General features: G+C 42.9%; 1 protein-coding gene and 1 long non-coding RNA gene across 2 annotated transcripts; one reads left to right on the top strand and one right to left on the bottom strand.

The window, feature by feature from the left end:
* Positions 1 to 550: 550 nt before the first annotated feature.
* LOC120060410 lies at positions 551 to 5,213 on the top strand. The gene is made up of 5 exons (XR_005478224.1): positions 551 to 1,794; positions 1,932 to 1,983; positions 2,102 to 3,723; positions 3,835 to 4,814; positions 4,899 to 5,213. It is a non-coding gene; the product is annotated as an uncharacterized LOC120060410 (long non-coding RNA).
* On the bottom strand, positions 5,172 to 14,543 carry LOC120060407 (26S proteasome regulatory subunit 4). Its single transcript, XM_039009712.1, has 11 exons — positions 14,492 to 14,543; positions 14,154 to 14,207; positions 13,850 to 13,946; positions 13,540 to 13,664; positions 13,121 to 13,306; positions 12,857 to 12,985; positions 12,505 to 12,601; positions 11,783 to 11,972; positions 6,725 to 6,876; positions 5,732 to 5,886; positions 5,172 to 5,599 (listed from the first exon to the last, which is right to left on the bottom strand). Exons 1-11 carry the CDS (start codon positions 14,492 to 14,494, stop codon positions 5,465 to 5,467), a joined length of 1,323 nt encoding a protein of 440 aa, XP_038865640.1. The 5' UTR covers positions 14,495 to 14,543; the 3' UTR covers positions 5,172 to 5,464.
* Positions 14,544 to 26,318: the final 11,775 nt, after the last annotated feature.

Raw genomic sequence — 26,318 nt, 5'->3', positions numbered from 1 at the left:
CAGGGGAAGAGGAGCAAGCGCCTGGCCAAGCGCTGGCTGAGCCTGTGGAGGGAGTACGCCCACCTGGAGTGGCTGCTAGGGAATCTGGACGAGGCCCACAAGGTGTTCGACACGGGTCTGGGCGTGGCAGGGGGGCTGGAGGTGAAGGAGGCCTGGCGAGGGGGTACGGGCGGAGCAGTGGCAGGGAAGACTGTCACTAGGTTAAGTAGGCTCTAGTGTTGTCTAATCTTGAGTATTGTCCAGTCGTGTTGTCCAGTGCTGCAAGGAAAGACCTAGTTAAGCTGCAGCTGGCCCAGAACAACGCACCACGTTTTGCTCTTAATTGTAATCAGAGGGCTGATATAAATACTATGCATGCCAGTCTCTCTTGGCTAAGAGTTGAGGAGAGACTGACTGCATCACATTCATCTGTTGAAAATCCCAAATTGTTTGCATAGTCAAGTTACACACAGCTCTGACACACACACTTATCCCACCAGACATGCCACCAGGGGTGTTTTCACAGTCCCCAAATCCAGAACAAGTTCAAGAAAGCGTACAGTATTATATAGAGCCCTTGATGCATGGAACTTCCTTCCATCTCATATTGCTCAAAGAAACAGCAAACCTGGTTTCAAAAAACAAATAAAGCAACACCTCACAGCACAACTCCTCTCCCCTATTTAACCTAGATAGTTGGTCTGTATGCATTGATATGTAAGCTATGTGTGCCTTTATACAGTTCTGTCCTTGAGCTGTTCTTGTCTGTTGATGTTCTGTATTATGTCATTCTGTATTATGTTTCATGTTTTGTGTGGACGCCAGGAAGAGTAGCTGCTGCTTTTGCAACAGCTAATGGGGATCCTAATAAAACAAACCTAAACCTAACAAACCTAATACCACTACCGCCGTGTCTTCACCAGCAGTCTATATCCTCACCAAGTTAGCAGAGGGTAGTTCGTATGCCCCCTTCACTGGACAGGTGGCTCCAGTGGCCGTTCTGAAGCCCAGGAAGGCATATGAGCAGGCGGTGGTGAGCTCCCTGCCGGGCAGGTCAAAGGGCTAGTGGGGTGTTATGCCCTGTTCCATTACCTGATGCTGCAGATGTCAGCCTGGCCAGGGAGAGGCTGGAGCAACACCCCAGTATGTCAGCCCAGGGGTCAGCTAGCAGCGAGCGACACACAGACACAGAGCTCTGCTGCCTCAGAGTGTGAGGCCCTGGCTGTCCAGCAGGCGGCACTGCTGTGCTACCACAGCAGCACCAGCGTGTACCCAGTCAGCCATCTCAGACTGGCGCTGACCTCGGTGCTAGCCTGCTCTGCCTCGAGTGCCCCCCTGTGGCAGCTCTATGTGCAGATGGAGAACCGCTACCACAGCGGCGGCAGGGCACGCCGCTTATTCCACAGCGTGGCCAAGGCTAGTGCCAGTGTCGTGCCGCGCCTGTTCGCCATCAGTGCAGAGCAGCAGAGGAAGCAGCTGGTGGACTCTACATACGTGGGAACACTAGGGATGGAAGACTTTAATCAGTATCAATTTAATCAAATAATGTTGATAACAGAACACACACACACAAATAGATAGTACTAGTCTGCAGTAGCTCACATTTAGATTGAAGTTCATTTGGTTAGCTAACTGGATGTTTTTTCGCAAGTTGTTATTGCTTTCTTGGCAGGTCTGGTTGCTATGGCGACACCTTCTCCACCCTTCCAGAGAACGGCCTAAGCAACCGTATTCGCTCACTGTTTGAGAACGCCATAGCAACAGAGCACGGGGTCCCACGGTCCGTTGCTGTGGAGGATGTACATGAATTTCCTGGTAAGACACCTCTTTAAAACATACCCCTAAATCATTATCCAGTTATCAGAACCTCTGTTTGTTCCAATAGCCGAATGATGAAGGAGCATTGGAAGTATGGCTGAAGCTGACGTCTGGTGTTTTGTTGTGTACTATAGGTGTCAGAAGGGAAAGTGGAGAAGGGAAGAGGGCTCTCTAGGATGGGCCAAGGTGAGCACAGTGACAGATGAAATGATGAAACAGTGATAATTAGTAGCTCTTTGGTGTGTTCAAGTCAGAATATATGAACCTGTTTCTGACGTGTGTGTTTGTGTGTGTCTATCCACAGGGTTTATACATGGACACGGTGCAGCTCTTTCCTGAGCACGTGCAGGAGTTCCTGGACCTGATGACAGCAGGAGCTCAGACAGAGTTCCCGTGGAGGAGGTGGACATACTGCTGGAGGACTGAGGCTCTAAAACTCTTCCCACAGTGCAACAGGGCCCTGGCTTCCTCAGACACTACTGTGGACACTCAGACGTCGTGCACTGACCAATAGAACAGTGTCCTCAGAAAAAATAGCATTTTACTTTTCAAACAGTGAATAAATGATTTTACACATATACTGTATTATGTGTTAATTCAAAAAATGTCCATATTTTGATGGATTTAATATCTATTTTTATGTCAAGGACTTGAGTTTAAAATGATAAAAAAATAGATTACTCCGATAATTGAAAATGAATGTTTTGTTTCCCAACACTGGTCTGCCAACCTTTATTTAAAAATAAGCTCTAAGCCTTTCACACATTGTGAATCCTGAGGGATGCTTGTGTGCATTTCCTGCGGGATAACGACATCACAGCTTAATGGTGTGGAACGGAGCACACCGGAGTGTACACTTTAGAGTCAGGAGGGAAGGAGAGAGGAAACACAGACATGAGGGTAGAGAAGCTTTATATAGTCTCATTACTGCTTATCCTTCAGAGTAGTAGAGCATCCACTCTGGCTGTCTCAGGTGAGTCTGACACTTCAGATGACCTTTAACCTATTATAATGTGCTTCTGTGAGTTTACTGGATTGGCCTCTGCCTTTACATGCTACTAACTATATGCTACATTTCTACTTGATACCAACTACTCAGGCTGTGCTATGGTGATGTAGAATTTCATTAGTGAAATATATGGTACCATGGATATCATGTAGTCTTCATAGCTTTCTCATAGCTGTATTTACGTTTTTTTCCAGAAATCAGATCAACAGAACTTTTACCTTTTCTATATTTGAAAATAACTTCCATTCATGATGTTCTTTATTCTGATCACAGATAAAGAATGTAATGATGATGCATTTCCTGTCCGGGAAGACTGTGAAGTTGACACAGTGTGTGGAGAAGCTGTATGTCATCACAACCAGTATGTCACCTGCCATGTCAACCGCTGTGGCACCTGTGAACCTGTGTTCCGAGGCTATGACAACATCACTGTCAACTGCACCCAGTGTAAGACCATCTTCTGTGGCTTACATCTCTTATCTGCAGTGGGATTTGCCTTGTATATCAGTATGATTTTAGACATTTAGGCTTGGACATAAATTAAGTGGTTCAATTGCTTCCTTTATATAAATCCACACACATTACTCTGTAGGCTATGTCTATCTGATATCTGAGTAAGTTTGGAATGATATATGAAATTGGAAATATCTCATGTTATTGAACTCTTCATCAGTGACTCCCAAGTGTCGTCTAATACACCTGGAGATGTTGAGCAAGCACAGGACAGGAACCATGTTAACTGGGGGGAGTTTAGGGACAAAGTACCATCCAAACTGTGATGGAGCTGGTATGTTCAGACCTAAACAGTGCAGAGAGGAGGAGGACACCAAACTATGCTGGTGTGTTAACAAGGCTGGAGTCCCAGTCTCTGACAAGACACATGACCCCCTCAAATGTGACAGGCTGGTCACAGTCCAGTGAGTGAAATCATGAAGAAAACTATATATTTTATCATTAATATGTATTATATATTGTTTCTAAAATACATGATAGGTGACCAATAACTATGTTCTCTCTTTCATTTGTAGTGTAATTGATATTCAATTCACATTTAAAGTGGCGTTCACACCTGTTGCAAAAACCATGGATGAGATACGAAGGTTTGTGTCCTTCCTCTGTAGTAACCCATTGATATGCAGTTTTTATTAAATACAATTTTTATTGAAAAGTTATGTTGTCACGGCACCATTGTTGTTTCAGGCAGTTGGTATTAAAGCTGGACAGGGAATATACGCTGGATAAAACACAGATCTTAGACATAACTGTGAGTAAGCAGGCATGTTTCCTCACAGATTATCGTTTGAGATTGTGAGTGAGCTCTGTCTTTATGAATGTGTTATTTGTGCCGGTCGGCCACCTCCTCAGGTGCGGGAACTATACCAAGTAGTGTCCATCCGCCTGACTGACAACAGGACAGACAAAGAGCCAGTGGACATAGCAACTGTGGCCTACTACATTGAGAGAGATGTGAGACATTTTGTAAGAGCTGTATCTGCTTTCAGACATTTCAAAAAGGCTGTTTGCTTGTAAAGTCATTGAATATCTCTAACAGTCGATGGGGGCTCCATATTTTAAGAAATAATACTTTTTTTGTATAAAGGTCTGTTCAATCGGACATGCCTGGTGCTAATATTTTGCTTTAACTATGCAGTGAAATGTAACTGTTTTGCCATCCCGTCTAGTTGAAAAGCAACAAGTTTGGGTTTGAGGTGGACGGCCGGAGACTAGAGGTGGCGAGGGACTCCATCAAGGTCCTATTCTTTCACTATGACCACCCACACATGGAAATGATGACCATCAATCCAGGCTTTGCTGCCCTCATCCTCATCATTGCTCTGGCCATTATCATTGGTGTTTCTGTGTCTGTGAGTAAGAGCAAAACTAATTGTACAATACCACTGCCATCCTCACATCACAACTTCTCTCTCTCTTTGTCCATCACTATTGTCAGGTGGTGGTACAAAGGAAAGCTCTGCTGGAGAGGAGATTCCAGTTTGAAGTCATTGAGGTATAGTCTGATACAGCAAATCGCTGCATTAATCTGAACTCTTAATGTATTGTCCTGTGTTTTACTCTCCCTTTTTAAATGCAGGTTCAAGGGCAGGACAACCACCTGGAACAGCAAGAAGCTACCATGACCTACTTTGTTATGTGACATACTTTAATATCTTTGTTGGTTATAGTAGATTTGTTTGTTTTTTAGTTGTCACTCAGTTCATTTATATGCAAAGTTGTTGTCCAATTATCTCTTTCCCTGCCTGAAACAATAGTCAGCTGCACATTATGGAAATATTGTAATTGGTTGATTTCTTAACCTGTTGCTTTAATTAAATATTAAACAAGAATTGACCATGGATGAAAAAAAAAATCTATATGTACTTTATTTGAAATAAAAATCTGAATTGTTTCAAATTGTTTATTTACTATTATTGTACTTCAAGAGGTGATACTTAGGTTATGGTAACAGACCATAATACAAGATTGTTCATTTGTTCAGAAAGCCAACTTTCTTTAATAGCTGCAGAATTGAATACCAAACAGCTGGCTACATCTAGTCCAAACTATACAATGAACATGTATGAAAGGTTTTACTAGTCAATAACAGTTTGAAGCAGTAAGTGAAAGAACAGGACATTTCTGAAGTGCGTTCCGTCCCTGTCAGAGGTATAGTCCCTCTGGTGTCCCTTCCTGTTTCTTATACAACACGTTCTCCTTTGACTTCTTAAAGTCCTCGTTCGTCACCTTCATCCTGCGCTCTCTCAGAGCCATCAGTCCTGCCTCTGTACAAATGGCCTGAAATGAGAGAAATAAGTTAAACACTTCAGTGAAAATTCTTTGAGGTGCCACAGGATGGCAGGAAAACCAGAAGGTAAAAGTTAAATAGAAGGGCATACAGTCTTTCTATCTCCCAGCTTGTTACTGCACCTTGATGTCAGCTCCGGAGAGGTCATCCTTGGCCAGGATCAGTTCGTCCAGGGTCACATCGTCTGCCACAGTCATCCTGCTGGTGTGGATCTGGAAGATCCTTCGCTTGGTCTTCTCATCCGGCAGGGGGAACTCTATTTTACGGTCAATACGGCCTGAGGAGTGGGGGACAAAAAGATATACCAAATCAGAGGACATGCTCCTTGGGGCAATCACATAAGATACGTGATCTTCCTGTCTGGGTTGGGTTCGTGCAGTGGGGGAGATCTTCATGGGCTATACTCGGCCTTGTCTCAGGGTAGTAAGTTGGTGATTTGAAGATATCCCTCTAGTGGTGTGGGGGCTGTGCTTTGGCAAAGTGGGTGGGGGTTATATCCTGCCTGGTTGGCCCTGTTCGGGGGTATCGCCGGACAGGGTCTCCCGACCCCTCCTGTCTCAGCCTCCAGTATTTATGCTGCAATAGTTTGTGTTGGGGTGCTAGGATCAGTCTGTTATTTCTCCGGTCTTGTCCTGTGTGAATTTAAGTATGCTCCCCCTAACTCTCTTCTCTCGGAGGACCTGAGCCCTAGGACCATGCCTCGGGAATACCTGGCCTGCTGACCTGTTGCACCCTCTACAACCACTGTTATTATTCGCCCCTGCTGGTCATCTACGAACGTTTGAACATCTTGGCCATGTACTGTTATAATCTCCAACAGGCACAGCCAGAAGAGGACTGGCCACCCCTCAGAGCCTGGTTCCTTTTCTAGGTTCTGGCCTTTCTAGGGAGTTTTTCCTAGCCACCGTGCTTCTAGAGCTGCATTGCTTGCTGTTTGGGGTTTTAGGCTGGGTTTCTGTACAGCACTTTGTGACATCGGCTGATGAAAAAAGGGTTTTACAAATAAATTTGATACTGCATCTCCAATCATTACTTGCTCAAAGTCAGTATTAATTTAGGTTGGCATTGTAATTTCAATTGAAGATTCATAGTCATATAATAATGTTATCGTGTACCTGGTCTGATGAGTGCAGGGTCCAGGGTCTCTATCCTGTTGGTGGCCATAATGACCTTGACATCACCTCTGGAATCAAAGCCATCCAGCTGGTTAAGCAGCTCCAGCAAAGTCCTCTGGATCTCCCGCTCTCCTCCTGAGTTAGAGTCATACCTGCAGAGGACACAGTACTCAGCCCACACCCTCAACCACTGAGACACACCATACAATTGTAGAGATTACCTCCTATACATGGAGGCTCATTGAAGTATACAAAACATAGTACTGTAATCCAGTGGCAGTCGGTGCCGTTTAAGATGAGGGAGGACAATTTTTTTTTGGAGCATGGCCTTATTTCTATTACAGCATATTGGATGATTGTCATTCATATTCCATTCACCCAGCTCAATGTAACAGCGATAGGTTTAGGTTACTACATGATACTCTAATTTCCCCTATACACATCATGAGGTTTGGGTAATCAAGGTGAGAGGCAGTGACACGTTCAATACCGCCTTGCACACTCTTGCCTGCATCTACATACAAACAGCATTTACATTTGAGTCATTTAGCAGACACTCTAGATAAGAGCGACTTACAATAGTGAGTGCTAGTGGTGTAACGGACCGTAGTTGATCCATGATCCGTACGGATCACCCCCCCACACGGTTCGGCATGCATGTGAACCTCGGATCAATTACAAAGTTTAACCATCATAGTGTGAAATACAGTTTTACTGCCGCTGTTACTTTATAAAGTAATAATTCCCTAAATCTCAATGCAGAGTTTCAGTGAAAAGATAAAGACAGATGCGTGCTGTGTTTTACTCTGAAGCCTGAAGGTTGATTTGATTATTTTGTCATGTTGAATCCCAACGAATCAATCCTGGATGCTCGCGTTGCAAAAAGCAAAGAAGAAAAAAGAGCAGTGACAGCCATGGCTGGCGGAGGAGCTGAAGAACTGGAAAAGCCTCCTGCTTCATTTAAGTCTCATGTATGGGAGCATTTTGGTTTCCTTGTCAAATATGATGACAGAAGAAGGGTGGTGAACAACACCATTACGGTGTGTAGGCATTGTGCCACAAGAAAGCCGTATGATCATGGAAATACATAGAGCGTGGCCACACATTTAAAGCTTCATCACCCTGGTGTGTCAGTGACGGGAGCCAACTCAGCCAAGAGACAACTTCTCACAGCAGCGTTTAAGCCCTTTGCTGCAGAATCAGACCGGGCTGAAGCCATCACCAAATCTATTGGGATGTTTATAGCTGCAGACATGAGGCCATACTCTGTTGTGGAAAACAAAGTGTTTAAAAATATGGTGGAAGTGCTTGAGCCACGCTACGAAATTCCCTCTCGCCCCCACTTCAGTATGAAGATCGTGCTAGATCTTTATGAACAGGAAAATATCAAAACTGTCGACGAATTATCCAAGGCATCCTCTGTTGCCCTCACCACAAACTGGTGGACCTCCAGGGCAACGGAAAGCGACGTGACTGACTGCTCACTACACCACAGAGGAGTGGACCTCCAGGGCAACGTAAAGCTACGTGACTGACTGCTCACTACACCACAGAGGAGTGGACCTCCAGGGCAACAGAAAGCTACGTGACTGTGACTGCTCACTACACCACAGAGGAGTGGACCTCCAGGATAACAGAAAGCTACGTGACTGTGACTGCTCACTACACCACAGAGGAGTCGACCTCCAGGATAACAGAAAGCTACGTGACTGTGACTGCTCACTACACCACAGAGGAGTGGACCTCCAGGGCAACGTAAAGCTACGTGACTGACTGCTCACTACACATTTACATTTACATTTAAGTCATTTAGCAGACGCTCTTATCCAGAGCGACTTACACCACAGACGGGTGGACCTCCAGGGTAACAGAAAGCTACGTGACTGACTGCTCACTACACCATAGAGGAGTGGGAGATGCGAAGTCCGGTGCTACAGACACGCTCCCTCTATGAGAGTGACACAGGCCCAAATCTGGCACAGGTACTGCTAGGAGCAGTAGCAGAGTGGAAGCTTGTGGACTTCAGTTCACAACACATCAGCTGTCTGTGACCAGACAAAAAATTATTTCTAAGCCAAACCTTCATATCATAACTGCTAACTGCCACACACAGCCTACATCGTTGTCACCATATTAACGTCATAGCTACTAGAATTAACGCGTTAGTAAACCTGCTACAATCCTGCAATCATGCTGTACAGAGTAGTCAGCAGCAAACAGTTTAGCAGTTACACTAGCGGGTCCCGGCGGCAATAAATTAATAAAACCAAAATCGTACCTTGACTTGGAAGAGTTCCAGTGTTGGATAGTCATAGCCAGCTAGCTAACATAGCATCCCTCTCTGTTTGAGCTGGGTGTTTGAGAAGGCTAAACTAGCTAGCTGCATTTGCTAGCTAAGTAAGTGAATTTGTGATATACACTGCTCAAAAAAATAAAGGGAACACTTAAACAACACAATGTAACTCCAAGTCAATCACACTTCTGTGAAATCAAACTGTCCACTTAGGAAGCAACACTGATTGACAATAAATTTCACATGCTGTTGTGCAAATGGAATAGACAAAAGGTGGAAATTATAGGCAATTAGCAAGACAAATGACCTCCAGCAGGCCACAAATGTGCATGTGTCAGCATATGGTCTCACAAGGGCTCTGAGGATCTCATCTCTCTCATCTCATCTCTTTAAGTGTTCCCTTTATTTTTTTGAGCAGTGTATATATTTTATTTACTTGTCACTACTTATTTTTTTCTAGCTTTCAAATAGGCACATTCTTATCCCCCCCTTCAATTGTCAATGTACCTGGTAAAATAATGGCTAATAAAAAACTAAGGGGGCCCTAAAAATCTGCTTAATGTTAACTAATGTTAACTTTCACTGCTATGCGGACGACACACAGCTGTACATTTCAATGAAACATGGTGAAGCCCCAAAATTGCCCTCGCTAGAAGCCTGTGTTTCAGACATAAGGAAGTGGATGGCTGAAAACGTTCTACTTTTAAACTCGGACACAACAGAGATGCTTGTTCTAGGTCCCAAGAAACAAAGAGATATTCTGTTGAATCTGACAATTAATCTTGATGGTTGTAAAGTCGTCTCAAATAAAACTGTGAAGGACCTCGGCATTACTCTGGACCCTGATCTCTCTTTTGACGAACATATCAAGACTGTTTCACGGACAGCTTTTTTCCATCTACGTAACATTGCAAAAATCAGAAATTTTCTGTCCAAAAATGTTGCAGAAAAATTAATTCATGCTTTTGTTACTTCTAGGTTAGACTACTGCAATGCTCTACTTTCCAGCTACCCAGATAAAGCACTAAATAAACTTCAGTTAGTGCTAAATACGGCTGCTAGAATCCTGACTAGAACCAAAACATTTGATCATATTACTCCAGTGCTAGCCTCCCTACACTGGCTTCCTGTTAAGGCCGGGGCTGATTTCAAGGTTTTACTGCTAACCTACAAAGCATTACATGGGCTTGCTCCTACCCATCTTTCCGATTTGGTCCTGCCGTACATACCTACACGTACGCTACGGTCACAAGACGCAGGCCTCCTAATTGTCCCTAGAATTTCTAAGCAAACAGCTGGAGGCAGGGCTTTCTCCTATAGATCTCAATTTTTATGGAATGGTCTGCCTACCCATGTGAGAGACGCAGACTTGGTCTCAACTTTTAAGTCTTTACTGAAGACTCATCTCTTCAGTGGGTCATATGATTGAGTGTAGTCTGGCCCAGGAGTGTGAAGGTGAACGGAAAGGCTCTGGAGCAACGAACCGCCCTTGCTGTCTCTGCCATTTATGAACATTTGAACATCTTGGCCATGTTCTGTTATAATCTCCACCCGGCACAGCCAGAAGAGGACTGGCCACCCCTCATAGCCTGGTTCCTCTAGGTTTCTTCCTAGGTTTTGGCCTTTCTAGGGAGTTTTTCCTAGCCACCGTGCTTCTACACCTGCATTTCTTGCTGTTTGGGGTTTTAGGCGGGGTTTTTGTACAGCACTTTGAGATATCAGCTGATGTAAGAAGGGCTATATAAATACATTTGTATAAATTTGATTTGCTTATTTCCCCAAATTGTGTTCTCATTAATTTCCTGGTTTTAGGAAAAAATTACAATTGTTCATAGAGAAACAACAAAATGGGATGTTCTGAATCCACGTTAACGCTTACACCATATAAGAAAGTTTCCCAGAATTTAAAAAAATACACATTTAGATTTGAGTGTCATTCCCCTTTAATTGCGCATCTATCGAGTCTGAAATGTCCCGTCTAATGTGCCAGTTTTGCGATGGTTCTGTACTGTTGCTAATTTCATGGCAAAGTTTGCAAATAACAAATAATAGATACAAATAATATACTTACTCATGATATACTTCTGCCAGGTAAGCCTACTTTGCAGTTAGCATTTAATTGAGAAGGTTATGGTCCCGTGTGGCTCAGTTGGTAGAGCATGGCGCTTGCAACGCCAGGGTTGCGGGTTCAATTCCCACGGGGGGACCAGGATGAATATGTATGAACTTTCCAATTTGTAAGTCGCTCTGGATAAGAGCGTCTGCTAAATGACTTAAATGTAAATGTTATGGGGAAAGTACTTCTTTCAATCCACAAGATGGTTATCACATTGTTTATGACAGGTGGAATTGTTTGACGAGCTACTCATGGGTGGGATGCAAGCTACTGGTAGCTCGCGATCGACCTGTTGGAGACCCCTGCTATAAAACAATAACTATTCAGTACCATCACATGTGAAGACGTGTGCCTTATATAATCTTTAAGTTTCTGATATTGTGATATGCTCTAGGCCAGCCCAAGATCATGTAAAATACTTAATGACAACTGTTGTATTTAGGGGGATGGCGGTAGGAAAGTGGGTTTGTGTGTGCTTGTTTGTACTTTTTCCCCCACTGTGCAATAATGTAACAATAAAGTAGTCTATAGATTTGTGAACATGAAATGAGCCTACTGTATTTTTTCATTATAATTATGATGAACTCCTCATCAACATAAGACGCATACTCTGCACACAACCTCAATGACCACGGTCCGCTAGCCTTGCCTTTTAGTCCCGATGGCATCGATCTCATCGATGAAGACGATGGAGGGTGCGTGTTCCTCGGCCACCCTGAACAGCTCTCGGACCAGCTTAGGCCCGTCGCCCAGGTACTTCTGGATCAGCTCAGAGCCCACCACACGCAGGAAAGTTGCGGACGTCTGGTTAGCCACCGCCTTGGCCAGTAGGGTCTTCCCTAACACATAAGAACAGTGTCAAACTATGCCACTTTTAGAGGCGGTTTCTAGATGTAGTTTTGGACTACAAAGCAAGTTCAATGGAGAATCTCCCTTTTAAAATGCTTTTTAGTCCAGGATTAGGCTTAAAGTTGCAATCAGCAGTTGAAACTATAACAAAGTGTTTCAGTAAAAAGCTGAAGGATGGGGCTGGAGAAATGTAACCACTTAAATTCATAGACTGAGCTATGGACTGACCATCCATGATATCAAAATTATAGCTTTAACCATGTTGAGGCTATACAGTGTTTGTTTACATTTACTTTGTTTACAAACATTGGAGTAGAAAAAGCTCATATTTTGGGTTCTGATGGGATATGACAGTTGAACTTAAGTCCATGAGACATTTATAAGTTATATTCTTGAAGAATCAATGGGAAAATATAATTAATGAATAACTCTGAAATCAAATGTAGCAACTGCAGATTGCCCTTTTAATCTGTGCACAGGAAAACTGTCTGCAATTGTCTGCAATTGTTTTAGTTGTTTTACCTGTCCCTGGTGCGCCATATAAAATGACTCCTTTAGGAGGTTTGATGCCCATCTCTTCATAGTACTCCGGATGGGTCAGAGGGAGCTCCACAGACTCCTGAGAGGAACACAGGGAGCCACAAGTATAGTTGTCAATCAGGAAAAATGTTTACCATGTGTTTGATATCGTTCCATATAAGCCATTACAATGACTCTGTACTCCAATTTAAAGTGACACTAGCCTCCACGGACCCAGCTGTAACCATTTACATTAAGCATACAGAATATTTGGTTTGGAAAAATCTTGGGAGTCATGCATTGAAACGCTATGACTGAGTAGAGCATTAACATGACCTGTTGTACTTTACTCTACCTTAATTTCCTGGATCTGGTTATCCAGTCCACCAATGTCAGCGTACGTCTCCTGTGGGGCCTTCTCCACCTTCATCACTGTCACAAGAGGATCAGTGTCATCCATTAGGACCCCAATGACGGCATGGACCTGTGAACACACACGTCACTCAATGGCAGTGTACAGTAAATATCAGCTTTCAATAAATGCTTTGCCAGAGTCAGGGCAACAGCCAAACACAGCTTAGTGGCAGACTCCGTCAGTAATGGCAGACTCGGTCAGTACCTTGTGGTTGAGAAGGACGGAACAGCCCGGCTCCAGCAGGTCCTTGTCTACAAAGGAGAGGATGCTGACATAGTGCTCAGAGCCCACAGACGTAGAAACGATGGCGTGGTTGTCATCGATGATCTCTTCCAGGTTCCCCACTGACATGGGGGTTCCTCTCAGATCATCTACCTTAGACCTCTCCTCCTGTAGGACAACAGAGGATGGATGAATTCATTAATATTTAGATAAAAAGGTGCAGTGTGAAGGCTTTATAGTGTTATGTTTTATAGGGATGCAAAGAGATCGACTGATAAATATTTTACTGATAGGACCATATGAACAGTATGTAGCCTGTGTTTTATATGCTGCCTGCACATTAAGTGCCCTTCGGGAACAATAAAGATCAAGACGTTTTAATAGATTTTCTAGTACACTACCTCTTGTTTCTCCTCAAGGGGCTTCATCTGTTCCTGGTTCCTGATAAACTCCTCCTCCATCAGCAGGTAGTCTTTGATCCGCTCCTGCTTCAGCAGCTTCAGCCTGCAGTGCGTGTGGGGAGTTACTGAGAGAGAGAGAGAGAGAGAGATCATTCAGTTGTATGGAACGGGTAAAATTGTCTGGAAAAGCAGCAGTTGTAAAATTGTAAACAGCAGTCCGTCGCGGTTTACAATTCAACATCAGTAAGTAGAAAGGATCTCTGCCATGACAATGAAAAGTATCAAGTTAAATGTAGCCCAACTAACTTACCAAGAGGTAGCTTGCTGGCAGCATCAGGTCCCTTGCTCTTCTTCTTCCTCTTCCCAACCCTGGTGGGGATTGGTGGTTCATATTTCTTTTTCTTATCCTGAACAGTCCAGCAAAAGTTTACAGAACAGTGTGACCAGTTATCAGACATAAAGAGTCGATGTGTAGCAAACTGGTTAGATGAATATTCAAGTTTTCACAAGATTGGCTTTAGTGTTATTAACAACATTAGATAGCTAACGTTACTAGATTTTGAGACAGAGTAACGTTAGCTAGCTAGCTAACGTTACTAGTATGGATTATTTACCTTGTCGTCTTTTTTTCCTCCCCCGGGACCATGTCCTCCACTCTGACTTTGACCCTTGTCAAATAAATCACATATCGAACACACAGTGAAGATACAGTCAAAAGCACTTAGCTAGTAACAGTAAGTTAGCTGTACTTCAAACCTATAACAAGTTGCTAGCCATAATCTACCTAGCTAGCTAACATGTTTCCACTGGCTGCAAATGGCAGATTGGAATTAAAATGCAGCAAACACGTAAAACAAAATGACAGTTTAGAATGTGGTCATAAATTAAGTTAAAAAGTGATGAAATCCTTTAAAATACTAGAAATATTGATTTGGAGAAACTGCTGGCTCACCATAGCTTGCTATCCGGTCTGTCAGCGTCGCTTACGTAACACGTCAGAGTAAGGCAAGCGAAGCATATCAAAATGAAGAAAAATCGACCATATGAAAACTGATGGAAAATGATGGCTGTTTTGTGAGAACCAAATCAATGGCGAAGACGCTGTCGCCAGGACATACAGAGTTATCAATAAATGTATATTCATGGTGATTAATTTGCATTTTAAACCAATTCCCAACACATACAACCAGGCCTTTAAACATTTAAGTACATTCAATCGGCACATGAAGCCTATCATGCTCTGCAAATGGGTCCTGGCTAGAAGGAGTACAGCTTTTGTCAAATTGAGATCAAAAGTAGATTTTGTTTAGTATTTTGGCTAACCCTAACCCAACCCTTTTCCTAAACTTAACCTAATTATCCTAACCTGCTATTTTAATTCTCCTTACCTGCTGGGTAAATTCTCCTAACCTTCTACGAAAGTCAAATCTGACAAAATCTGTGTCCCATCTAGTCAAAACTCTGAAAATGGTGGAGACCTCCCAGTGAGTAAAATTAGACATCTCTTCCAGATGTTGAAATTAGGTAAACGGTTCTGAATTAAAGTTGAAAATACATATTTTCCATATGTTTAAAATATTTTTTTCCAGATGTTGAAAAACGTATTTTCCAGACTCTAAACTCTCCTTCCAGACTCACATTAAGGATCTCCAATCCAAAATTAAATCTAGAATTGGCTTCCTATTTCACAACAAAGCCTCCTTCACTCATGCTGCTAAACATACCCTCGTAAAACTGACTATCCTACCGATCCTTGACTTCGGCGATGTCATTTACAAAATAGCCTCCAACACTCTACTCAGCAAATTAGATGTAGTCTATCACAGTGCCATCCGTTTTGTCACCAAAGCCCCATATACTACCCACCTCTGCGACCTGTATGCTCTCGTTGGCTGGTCCTCGCTTCATATTCGTCGCCAGACCCACTGGCTCCAGGTCATCTATAAGTCTTTGCTAGGTAAAGCCCCGCCTTATCTCAGCTCACTGGTCACCATAGCAACACCCACCCGTAGCACGCGCTCCAGCAGGTATATTTCACTGGTCATCCCCAAAGCCAATTCCTACTTTGGCCGCCTTTCCTTCCAGTTCTCTGCTGCCAATGACTGGAACGAATTGCAAAAATCACTGAAGCTGGAGACTCCCTCACTAACTTTAAGCATCAGCTGTCAGAGCAGCTTACCGATCCCTGTACCTGTACACAGCCCATCTGTAAATAGCCCATCCAACTACCTCATACCTCATACCCATATTGTTATTTATTTTTGCTCTTTTGCACCCCAGTATCTCTACTTGCACATCATCATCTGCACATCTATCACTCCAGTGTTAATGCTAAATTGTAATTATTTCGCCACTATTGCCTATTTATTGCCTTACCTCCCTAATCTTACTACATTTGCACACACTGTATATTTTTCTATTGTGTTATTGACTGTACGTTTGTTTATCCCATGTGTAACTGTGTTGTTTTTGTCGCACTGCTTTGCTTTATCTTGGCCAGGTGACAGTTGTAAATGAGAACTTGTTCTCAACTGGCCTACCTGGTTAAATGAAGGTGAAAAAAAATAAAAATCTTCTACAGAAGAGGTCTTTTACGGATGTTGAAAATATATAATTTTTTGGTCATTGTTTCTATGGCCAAATTTCAACAGTATACATTCACTTATATCTACATGTCAATGAAGAAAGAATTATATCACATTCAAAAAATTATATTCCAATTAAAATTGAAAAATGGAGTGAACTGAAGATTGCAGTATTAAATCTGGTTGCCAAAATAGTTCAGGAGAGATCCCCAAAACGACCATATTGTTCGATTTGGTATAGAAGCGTGAAAATTGGCACACTTGTATAATTTTTTGCTTTCAACAAAACCCTGATATTGTGCTATTTCAGCGAAGTCTCGGGTCGGCCTGTAGCGCACCCTATAGTTCAATGATGAAAATGCAATTGCCAGATTTTTTAAGTTTTGGGTCATGGCTTCCCTTGTGTTGGGTCGACATGGCCCCAAAATAGCGTTAAATGTTTGTATTGGTTTGGGGAACACATTGAATCAACAACCAAAACCATATGGTCCTTGCTTTTACCTTGATGATTGAAACAATGATGAAAAGCCATCAGAAATCACAGTCAGATTTGTATATTCAAACTTTCAAAGTGGTGTATTACATAAAAAGTTACCTTTTACACTCTAAAAAAGTTAGGTAAGTATTCCTTAAGACTGCTTGTTACAATGATATATATATCACTTTTTCCACATTGTGACATTACAGCCTTATTCTAAAAATGCTGAAAAAAAATTATTATAAAAATGTCTTCATGAAAAAATGCATTTCAAAAAATAAAACTTAAATATCACATTTACGTAAGTATTCAGACCCTTTACTCAGTACTTTGCGTAAGCACCTTTGGTAGCGATTACAGCTTCAAGTCTTCTTGGGTATGACGCTACAAGCGTGGCACACCTGTATTTGGGGAGTTTCTCCCATTCTTCTCTGCAGATCCTCTCAAGCTCGGTCAGGTTGGTTGGGGAGTGTCGCTGCACAGCTATTTTTAGGTTTCTCCAGAGATGTTTGATCGGGATCAAGTCCAGGATCTGGCTGGGCCAATAAGGACATTCAGAGATTTGTCCCAAAGCCACTCCTGTGTTGTCTTGGCTGTGTGCTTAGGATTGTTGTCCTGTTGGAAGGTGAACCTTCACCCCAGTCTGAGGTCCTGAGCACTCTGGAGCAGGTTTTCATCAAGGAACTCTGTACTTTGCTCGGTTCATCTTTCCCTCGATCCTGACTAGTCCCCAGTCCCTGCCGCTGAAAACTTTCCCACAGCATGATGCTGCCACCGCCATGCTCCGCCGTAGGGATGGTGCCAGGTTTCCTCCAGACGTGGTGCTTGGCATTCAGGCCAAAGAGTTCAATCTTGGTTTCATCAGACCAGAGAATCTTGTTTCTCATGATCTGAGAATCCTTTAAGTGCCTTTTGGAAAACTCCAAGCAGGCTGTAATGTGCCTTTTACTGTGGAGTGGCCCTTCTCCCCCGATTGCTCTGTTTGGCTGGGCCGCCAGTTCTAGATGTCATGCCCTGATCTGTTTCACCTGTCTTTGTGATTGTCTCCACCCACCTTCAGGTGTCACCTGTTTTCCTCATTAGTCCCTGGGTACTTATTCAAGTGTTCCCTGTTTGTCTGTTGCCAGTTCGTTTTGTCAAGTCAACCAGCGTGTTTTTTACGTGCTCCTGTTTGTTCCTTTTCTCTGTTTTCGCTAGTCCTCCCGGGTTTTGACCCTTGCCTGCCTTGACTCTGAACCCACCTGCTTGACCATACTGCCTGCCCTAACCTGCCTGCCACCCTGTACCTCCTGTACTCTGACTTTATGATCCTTTGCCTGTCCACGACCATTCTCCACGACCTTTGCCTGCCCCTTGGAATTATGATAAATATCAGAGACTTGAACCATCTGCCTCCCGTGTCTGCATCTGGGTCAAGCCCTGTGCCCTTATACTAGGAAGAGTCTTGGTGGTTCCAAACCTCTTCCATTTAAGAATGATGGAGGCTACTGTGTTTTTGGGGACCATCAATGCTGCAGACATTTTTGGGTACATTTCCCCAGATCTGTACCTTAACACAATCCTGTCTCTGAGCTCTACGGACAATTCCTTCAACCTCATGGCTTGGTTTTTGCTCTGACATGCACTCTCAACTGTGGGACCTTATATAGACAGGTGTGTGCCTTTCCAAATCATGTCCAATCAATTGAATTTACCACAGATGGACTCCAATCATGTTGAATAAACATCTCTAGGATGGAAACAGGATGCACCTGAGCTCAATTTCAAGTCTGATAGCAAAGGGTCTGAATACTTATGTAAATAAGGTATTTCTGTTTTTAATACATTTGCAAACATTTCTAAAAACCTGTTTTCACTTTGTCATTATGGGGTATTGTGTGTAGATGTAATCTATTTAAGAATAAGGCTGTAACATAAATAAATGTGGAAAAAGGATAAATACATGTACATACATACTGTACGTCCCCTGTCTATTACTAATGTTGAATAAAATTTCATTTGAACTTACTCTCTGTTGTCCTCTGATTTCAGCCTTTTGTGGGTAGAAATTTATGACAAAATATCCACAGCCCAATGTGTCCAATTATTTATATTTTGACCGATCAGATATTTTGCCAATAACTGGACAAAAGATCACAACTGGGCTTCCTGTGTAAACGCAGCCTAGATTATTTTTCTCCACTCCTAAAGGAGTAATAAAGGTGTAGTTCACTTATTTTTTTGTCAATTTCGAATTATCAGGGGTGCTGCAGCAGCCTCAACACCATCAGCAGCCGTCAGCAGCCTCCAGCATCCTTAGCAGCCGTCAGCATTCTCAGCACCCTTAGTAGCTTCAGCAGCCCTCAGCAGTCATCAGCACCCTAAGTAACCTCATCAGCATCATCAGCCTCAGCAGCCATCAGCAGCCTCAGCAAACCTCAGCAAACCTCAGCAGCCTCAGCAAATCTCAGCAGCCATCAAGAGCCTTAGCAGCCCTCAGCTGCCCTCAGCAGCCGTCAGCAGCCGTCAGTACCCTCAGCAGCCCTCAGCAGCCGTCAGCACCCATCAGCAGCCCCAAGCAGCCCTCACCACCCATCAGCATCCTCACCAGCCCTCAGCAGCCTCCAGCAGCAGCCCTCAGCAGCCTCCAGCAGCAGCCCTCAGCACCCCTCATCAGCCCACAGGAGCCCTCAGCACCCACAGGAGCCCTCAGCACCCACAGGAGCCCTCAGCACCCACAGGAGCCCTCAGCACCCACAGGAGCCCTCAGCACCCACAGGAGCCCTCAGCACCCACAGGAGCCCTCAGCACCCACAGGAGCCCTCAGCAAACCTCAGCAGCCATCAACACCCTCAGCAGCCCGCAGCAGCAATCAGTGCCCTAAGCAGCCCTCAGCGCCCTCATTAGCTCTCAGCACCCTCAGCAGCCCTCAGCGCCCTGAGCAGCCATCAGCAGCTCTCAGCACCCTCAGCAGCCCTCAGCGCCCTGAGCAGCTCTCAGCACCCCTTGGCACCCTCAGCGCCCTGAGCAGCTATCAGCAGCTCTCAGCACCCCTTGGCACCCTCAGCAACTCTCAACAACCTCAGGAGCCCTCAGCACCCGTAGCAGCCTCCAGCAGCCTCCAGCAGCCCTCAGCACCAATCAGCAGCCCTCAGCAGCCCTGAGCACCGTCAGCAGCCCTCACCAGCCCTCAGCACCCTCAGCAGCCCTACTTCCCGCAGCTTTGTATTTCAATACCCATGGCACATGCACTTATATTTAAAAAAAATCTTAATACAAGTGCCTCTTCACCTTGTGAGACCTGGGAGATCATTTGAAAGCATTAGCATTTGTTCATAATGAGAGTCTGGCAGTGAGACGCGACAGCATCACATTTATCTTTTCAAAAGCCAGAGAGAGATAAAACCTAATAATGCTCTACGATACGGGAAGTAAGTACACCTCCAGACTGATGAAACATGGAAATGACTCTTGTTTGTTCAGTGTGGTCTGCATTTGCTGCTGACATTTCCAAACATAAAGCCACTGTAAGCCTATTAATTTGAGGGCCATTTCAAATGAAAACTACTGTGGAACCGAAATAAGCTTCCTGTGTGTCATAACTTTTATGCAACCCACTCTTATGCTTAAATGAGGACATGCAGATGCTGAACTCTGTACAGTGCATTCAGAAAGTATTCAGACCCCTTGACTTTTTCTACATTTTGTCACGTTACAGCCTTATTCTAAAATGGACTAAATAAAAAAAAAATGTCACCAATCGACACACAATACCCCATAATGACAAAACCAGAACAGGTTTTTAGAAATTGTTGCAAATGTATTAACAATATAAAACAGAAATACCCTTGTTTACTTAAGTACACAGACCCTTTGCTATGTGACTCGAAATTGAGCTCAGGTGCATCCTGTTTACATTGATCATCTTTGAGATGTTTCTGCAACTTGATTGAGTCCACCTGTGGTAAATTCAATTGATTTGGAAAGGCACACACCTGTCTTTATAATGTCCCACCGTTGACAGTGCATATCAGTGCAAAAACCGAGCCATGAGGTCGAAGGAATTGTCCGTAAAACTCAGAGACAGGATTGAGTAGAAGCACAGATCTGGGGAAGGGTACCACAAAATGAAGGTCCCCAAGAACACAGTGGCCTCCATCATTATTAAATAGAAGAATTTTGGAACAAGCAAGACTCTTCCTAGAGCTGGCCGCACAGACAAACTGAGCAATCGGGGGAGAAGGGCCTTGGTCCTTCTGTCTGAGTGAACCCGATGGTCACTCAGACAGAGCTCCAGAGTTCCTCTGTGGAGATGGGAGAACCTTCCAGAAGGACATCAATCCCTGCAGCACTCTACCAATCAGGCCTTTATGGAAGAGTGGCCAGATGGAAACCACTCCTCAGTAAAAGGCACATGACAGTCTGCTTGGAGTTTGCCAAGAGGCACCTAAATACTCTCAGACCATAAGGAACAAGATTCTCTGGTCTGATGAAACCAAGATTTAACCTTTTGGCCTGAATGCCAAGTGTATGGAGGAAACTTGGCACCATCCCTACGGTGAAGCATGGGGATGGCAGCATCATGCTGTGGGGATGTTTTTCAGCGGCAGTGACTGGGAGACTAATCAGGATCGAGGGAAAGATGAACGGAGAAAAGTACAGAAAGATCCTTGATGAAAACAAGACAACAACCCTAAACACACAGTCAAGACAACGCAGGTGTGGCTTCGGGACTAGTCTCTGAATGTCCTTGAGTGGCCCAGCCAGAGCTTGGACTTGAACCCGATCTAACATCTCTGGAGAGACCTGGAAATAGCTGTGCAGCGACGCTCCCCATCCTACTTGACAAAGCTTGAGAGGACCTGCAGAGAAGAATGGGAGAAACTGTCACACCCTGACCTTAGAGATCCTTTTTATGTCTCTATTTGGTTTGGTCAGCGTGTGATTTGGGGTGGGGATTCTATGTTTTGTTTTCTATGTTTCTATGTTTTGGCCAGGTATGGTTCTCAATCAGGGACAGCTGTCTATCGTTGTCTTTGATTGGGAATCATACTGAGGTAGCCCTTTTTCCCTCCTTTCAGTGTGGGTAGGTAACTTTGTTTGTGGCACTAATGCCCTGTAAGCTTCACGGTTGTTTCTTTCGTTTGTTGTTTTGTTGGCGACATTTTAAATAAAGAGGAAAATGTACGCTCACTACGCTGCACCTTGGTCTTCTTTCACCATCGGCTGTGACAGAAGCTCCCCCAAATACAGGTGTGCCAAGCTTGTAGCGTCATACCCAAGAAGACTCAAGGCTGTGATCGCTGCCAAAGGTGCTTCAACAAAGTACTGAGTAAAGGGCCTGAATACTTAGGTAAATATGATATTTTCGTTTTTTATTTTGAATAAATGTGCAAAAATGTCTTAACCTGTTTTTGCTTTGTCAGTATGGGGGGGGGGGGGGACGACGACGACAATGTAATCCATGTTAGAATTAGGCTGTAACATAACAAAATGTGGAAAATGTCAACGAGCATAATACTTTCCGAATGCACCGTATATGTAATCGATCCACACATTATAAAAGGCCATGTACAGAAAAGTTATATTCCCAAAGTCATTTGAATACATTAAGATAGTTGCAAAAATAATGATTGATTACTAATTGAGTCTTTCAGTAGAACATTCTATAGCTGAACCACCACAACTTGAGGTGAAACTCGTTGATGAACAGCATTTGTTCCAGACACATTATTTCAATGAACTTTGGACCATCAAGTAGTTGTTTCTTTGAAATGACTCTAATGATTAGTTATTTGTTTACAAAGACTTCACTGCCTTAGCAGACTCTCTTTAAGGGCACATTATAGAGTACAAGTCGTTCCATAATTACATGTCAGATCTGTAATTGACAGTTGTAATGAATGAGATCAGTGTATATCAATCTTAGCACCATAATTGTCTTGTCATCCATCTCCTGCTAGGGGAAGAATTGGTCTGGACAGATGCACTTTGTCATATTCTCATCAGGGAGTAACTAATTAACTGGAAGACATTTGCACACCTGTCCTTCTGCTGTCTTGTCCTGCAGCAAAGTATGGAATGAGAAAATACGTATGTATGCATGTAGGGCAGAGAGCTTCTTATCAACATGTAATCATCTGAGAATTTAGGTCAAGTCAGCAACAGGGACAGATATCTATAAATGTCATGGTTTGGTTTATATATTCCTCTCCATTGTCATACACAGATTAGACATGAGGAACTAACACATTGTGCTCAATCATTTCTCCAGTAGATGGGGATGTGTTACTGTGGACAAATAGTCCGTCTATACACAATATGTGTTATCTTGGATCCTTGGGACGTCCCTACCCCTTTGGAGTTGACATTGTAAATGGTAATTGTAAGGGTTAAGGTTACGGTTAGGGTTAGGTAAGGGACATTTTAAATGGTTACGTTAAGGTTAGAGTTAGGGTAAGGGCAGGGGTGAAGGTTAGGGTTAGTGTTTAGGGTATGGACGTCCCAATGATCCCAGATAGCAATTGCCATCTATACACGACTCACTGGTTGGTATTTTTCCATTCTAGAACACAGCTATTTAAAGTAGCCTGCAGTGGCATTCCAAGGCCAGACAACATTCTGAAGGTCAGTCAGTTCCTTGAACACTCACCCCACAAAGGCACATCTACTACTCGCGCGATCAAGACACTACCCACTTTATATTTGTTAATATAGTCATACTTGACTTAGTCTAGGTAATCAATGTGCTGTCTCCTATTGTGTACATATCAGGCAATTACTATGCATTATATTACTGGTTATTTTTTATTTGCCTTATTATTGATATTGATTATTGTACTGCAATGTTGTGAGAGTTGGCGCATGACCACTTCGCTGCAACTTTTATACCTGCTGTAAACTGTGTATGTGACTAATAAAATGTTATTAGAAGACAACACAGCTACCTGGAAATACCTAATAACTCCCATATGCCTGATTTCCCCAGTCAGAGGAGGCTTTTAGCAAGCCATAGCAAGACCTGTGAAATGACAATAACTTTGGTGGGAAGGTTAGCATAGTCGTTGCAGACAGAAGAATAACAATTGGGAAAGGATGTCCTATACCTTTCATTGTCACTCCATTCCCGATCACATTGTGATGAGGCCTCTTATTTCATTGTACCGGTAGTTCAACACTTTAGTGTCAAACATAGTAACACAGTATTGCAGAATCACCTAGTAAAATGAAATTCATTTGATCGGTGCCTTTGATAGGGCATAGAGTCTCACTGTTTCATATCTTTGAAAGAAAATGACTTTTTCATGACCGTCAGAGGATCTTCTGGTTTTTCTTACAGCCCTTTTGTGTCTGGTGGTCCGGATGCCAACAGGGGCGGAGGGCAGAGGACAAGGCAGCCTATTTGGAGCACTTTTCACCAGTGGTGGAAAAAAAGTACTCAATTGTCATACTTGAGTAAAAGTAAAGATACCTTAATAGAAAATGACTCAAGTAAAAGTGAAAGTCACTCAGTAAAATACTACTTGATTAAAAGTATTTGGTTTTAAATATACTTAAGTGTCAAAAGTAAATGTAAAAGTACAAATAATAAAAAAAATCCTCATATTAAGCAAACCAGACGGCACAATTTTCTTGTTTTTTGTTTATTTACGGATAGGCAGGGTCACACTCCAACACTCAGACATAATTTAAAAACAAAACATTTGTTTAGTGAGTCCGCCAGATCAGAGGCAGCATGGATGACCAGGGATGTTCTCTTGATAAGTGTGCGAATTGGACCGTTTTCTGTCCTGCTAAACATTCAAAATGTAAAGAGTACTTTTGAGTGTCAGGGAAAATGTACGGAGTAAAAATAACAATTTTCTTTAGGAAGTAAAAGTTAAAGTTGTCAAGAATATAAATAGTAAAGTACAGATACCCCAAAAAACTACTTAAGTAAAAATACTTTAAAGCACTACTGAAGTACTTTACACCACCGCTTTTGACACAGCATACCTTCCTCAGCCCCCTGTTGGCATCCTCAGCTTCAGCCCCATTACCTGCAGCAATGGGGATTTCACTAGCCTTTGCCAAGTCAGCCTCTAGAAATGTAGACTACTTGGACAGTGCTGTTCCCTTCAGGATAGAGTCTTTCTCTGCATTGAAACATTTCTCTCTCTCAAGGTTTCACCTATTTACTAAGCGTGCCAAGAATGAGAATGAGCATAGTTCATGTAGTTGGCTGTCACTGGAATAGCGCTTTAGTTTTACATGCATATATACTCTTCTTTGGATTGTGTTAGTTATGTATTTGCATGGGTATCTTTAATACATGCATCATCAATGAAGTAGCTAGACAGTAGACACATACTGTAGCAGTTATCTAGCAGCTTTCCCAATCTTTCACAGTTGGTCTCCAGCCCGTCATTATGTGTCTTACTCCTACGATTCTATTAATGCAGCGAATCAGCGACCTAGTATTCCAGACTACAGTATTTACATTCTAAACCACAGATTTTAGGGGAGAAACCTGGAGAGATCATGTAAGATGTATGAGGCTTGAATCCTACTGACACTGTGCTTGTCACTGGCATTAACTCTTCACCTCTGTCACCCTACTCTGCAATTACTAAGGATCCCATACCTAAACCCCTCAAATAGAGGGCAGAGTTATCCTATTAAAACTACTGCACCTGAGATGGGTTAATAAACGTTTGGATATTCCCAACAGCTCAATTATTTACATGAATCTAGTTACTCTCACTCCGTATAAATGTATGGAGGGCACACTTACCACAAATCCTGTTTTAGCATGGGCAACACCATTGTCCTCTTACCATAACTATCCCACATGAAAAAATACTACAGTTTACTATATAATTATATAGTAAACTTAAATTATATAGCAAACTGTAGAATACTGTACTGCACACTGTAGTATCCCTCAATCCTGTTTAGTACTTACTATTGAATGTTGTAGTATACTGTAGAATACCATAGTAAATACACTTTTTTAACTACAGTAAATACTACAGTATTTCATTGTCATATACCCTGCCATTCCCTTCCCCCATATCACAATTTGTGCACCAATAAGGGAGAAACCTACATGCCAAGTATAGACCATATATTGTGTTCCCTACAGGTCATACATAAGAGCAGAAGCTCTGAACTATCCGTTCAGACCCCAGTACTATCTACCTACAGGTTTTAGAAAATGTGCTCTTTTAATATTTCTCCAGTAGGTCTCCTCAAGGAGAAAGCCTTCACTTCTATATCAAAGATAATAAAATAAAAACACTATAGTCAACACTACAGTAAATACTACAGTATACAACAGTCCGCAAAAACACTACATTCATTGCTATAGCATTTACAATAGTTATTTTACTACAGTATTTATACTATACTTAACGTACCTACTACAGTATACTACCGTAAATACTACAGTAAAGTCCGCAAAAACACTATAGTGAATACTATAGTACTTATACCATAGTTAACTGTAGATACTGTAGTATTTTTTTAAATGTGGGATGTCCTTGGATGTCCACTATGTACAGTCAGGAGCTGGAGAGTTTCATGGATTTGAACAGCCCTTGCCAATGACAGCTGGACGAGCTGAGATCTATCTTTGATGGGAGGAAGCTGGGCTCTGGCAGTTTATTAGAGTCATCAAAAGAGATGGGTTATGGGTAATACCACTGCCCTGGGGGTCAGTGGAAATGGAGCCACTCTCCTTCTTCATCAAGTCCTTA

This window comes from Salvelinus namaycush, chromosome 15 (genome assembly GCF_016432855.1).
Source record: "Salvelinus namaycush isolate Seneca chromosome 15, SaNama_1.0, whole genome shotgun sequence".
Classification (NCBI taxonomy): Eukaryota; Metazoa; Chordata; class Actinopteri; order Salmoniformes; family Salmonidae; genus Salvelinus; species Salvelinus namaycush.
The sequence above is the reverse complement of the archived record's forward strand: the minus strand, read 5'-3'. Positions and strand labels throughout refer to the sequence as shown.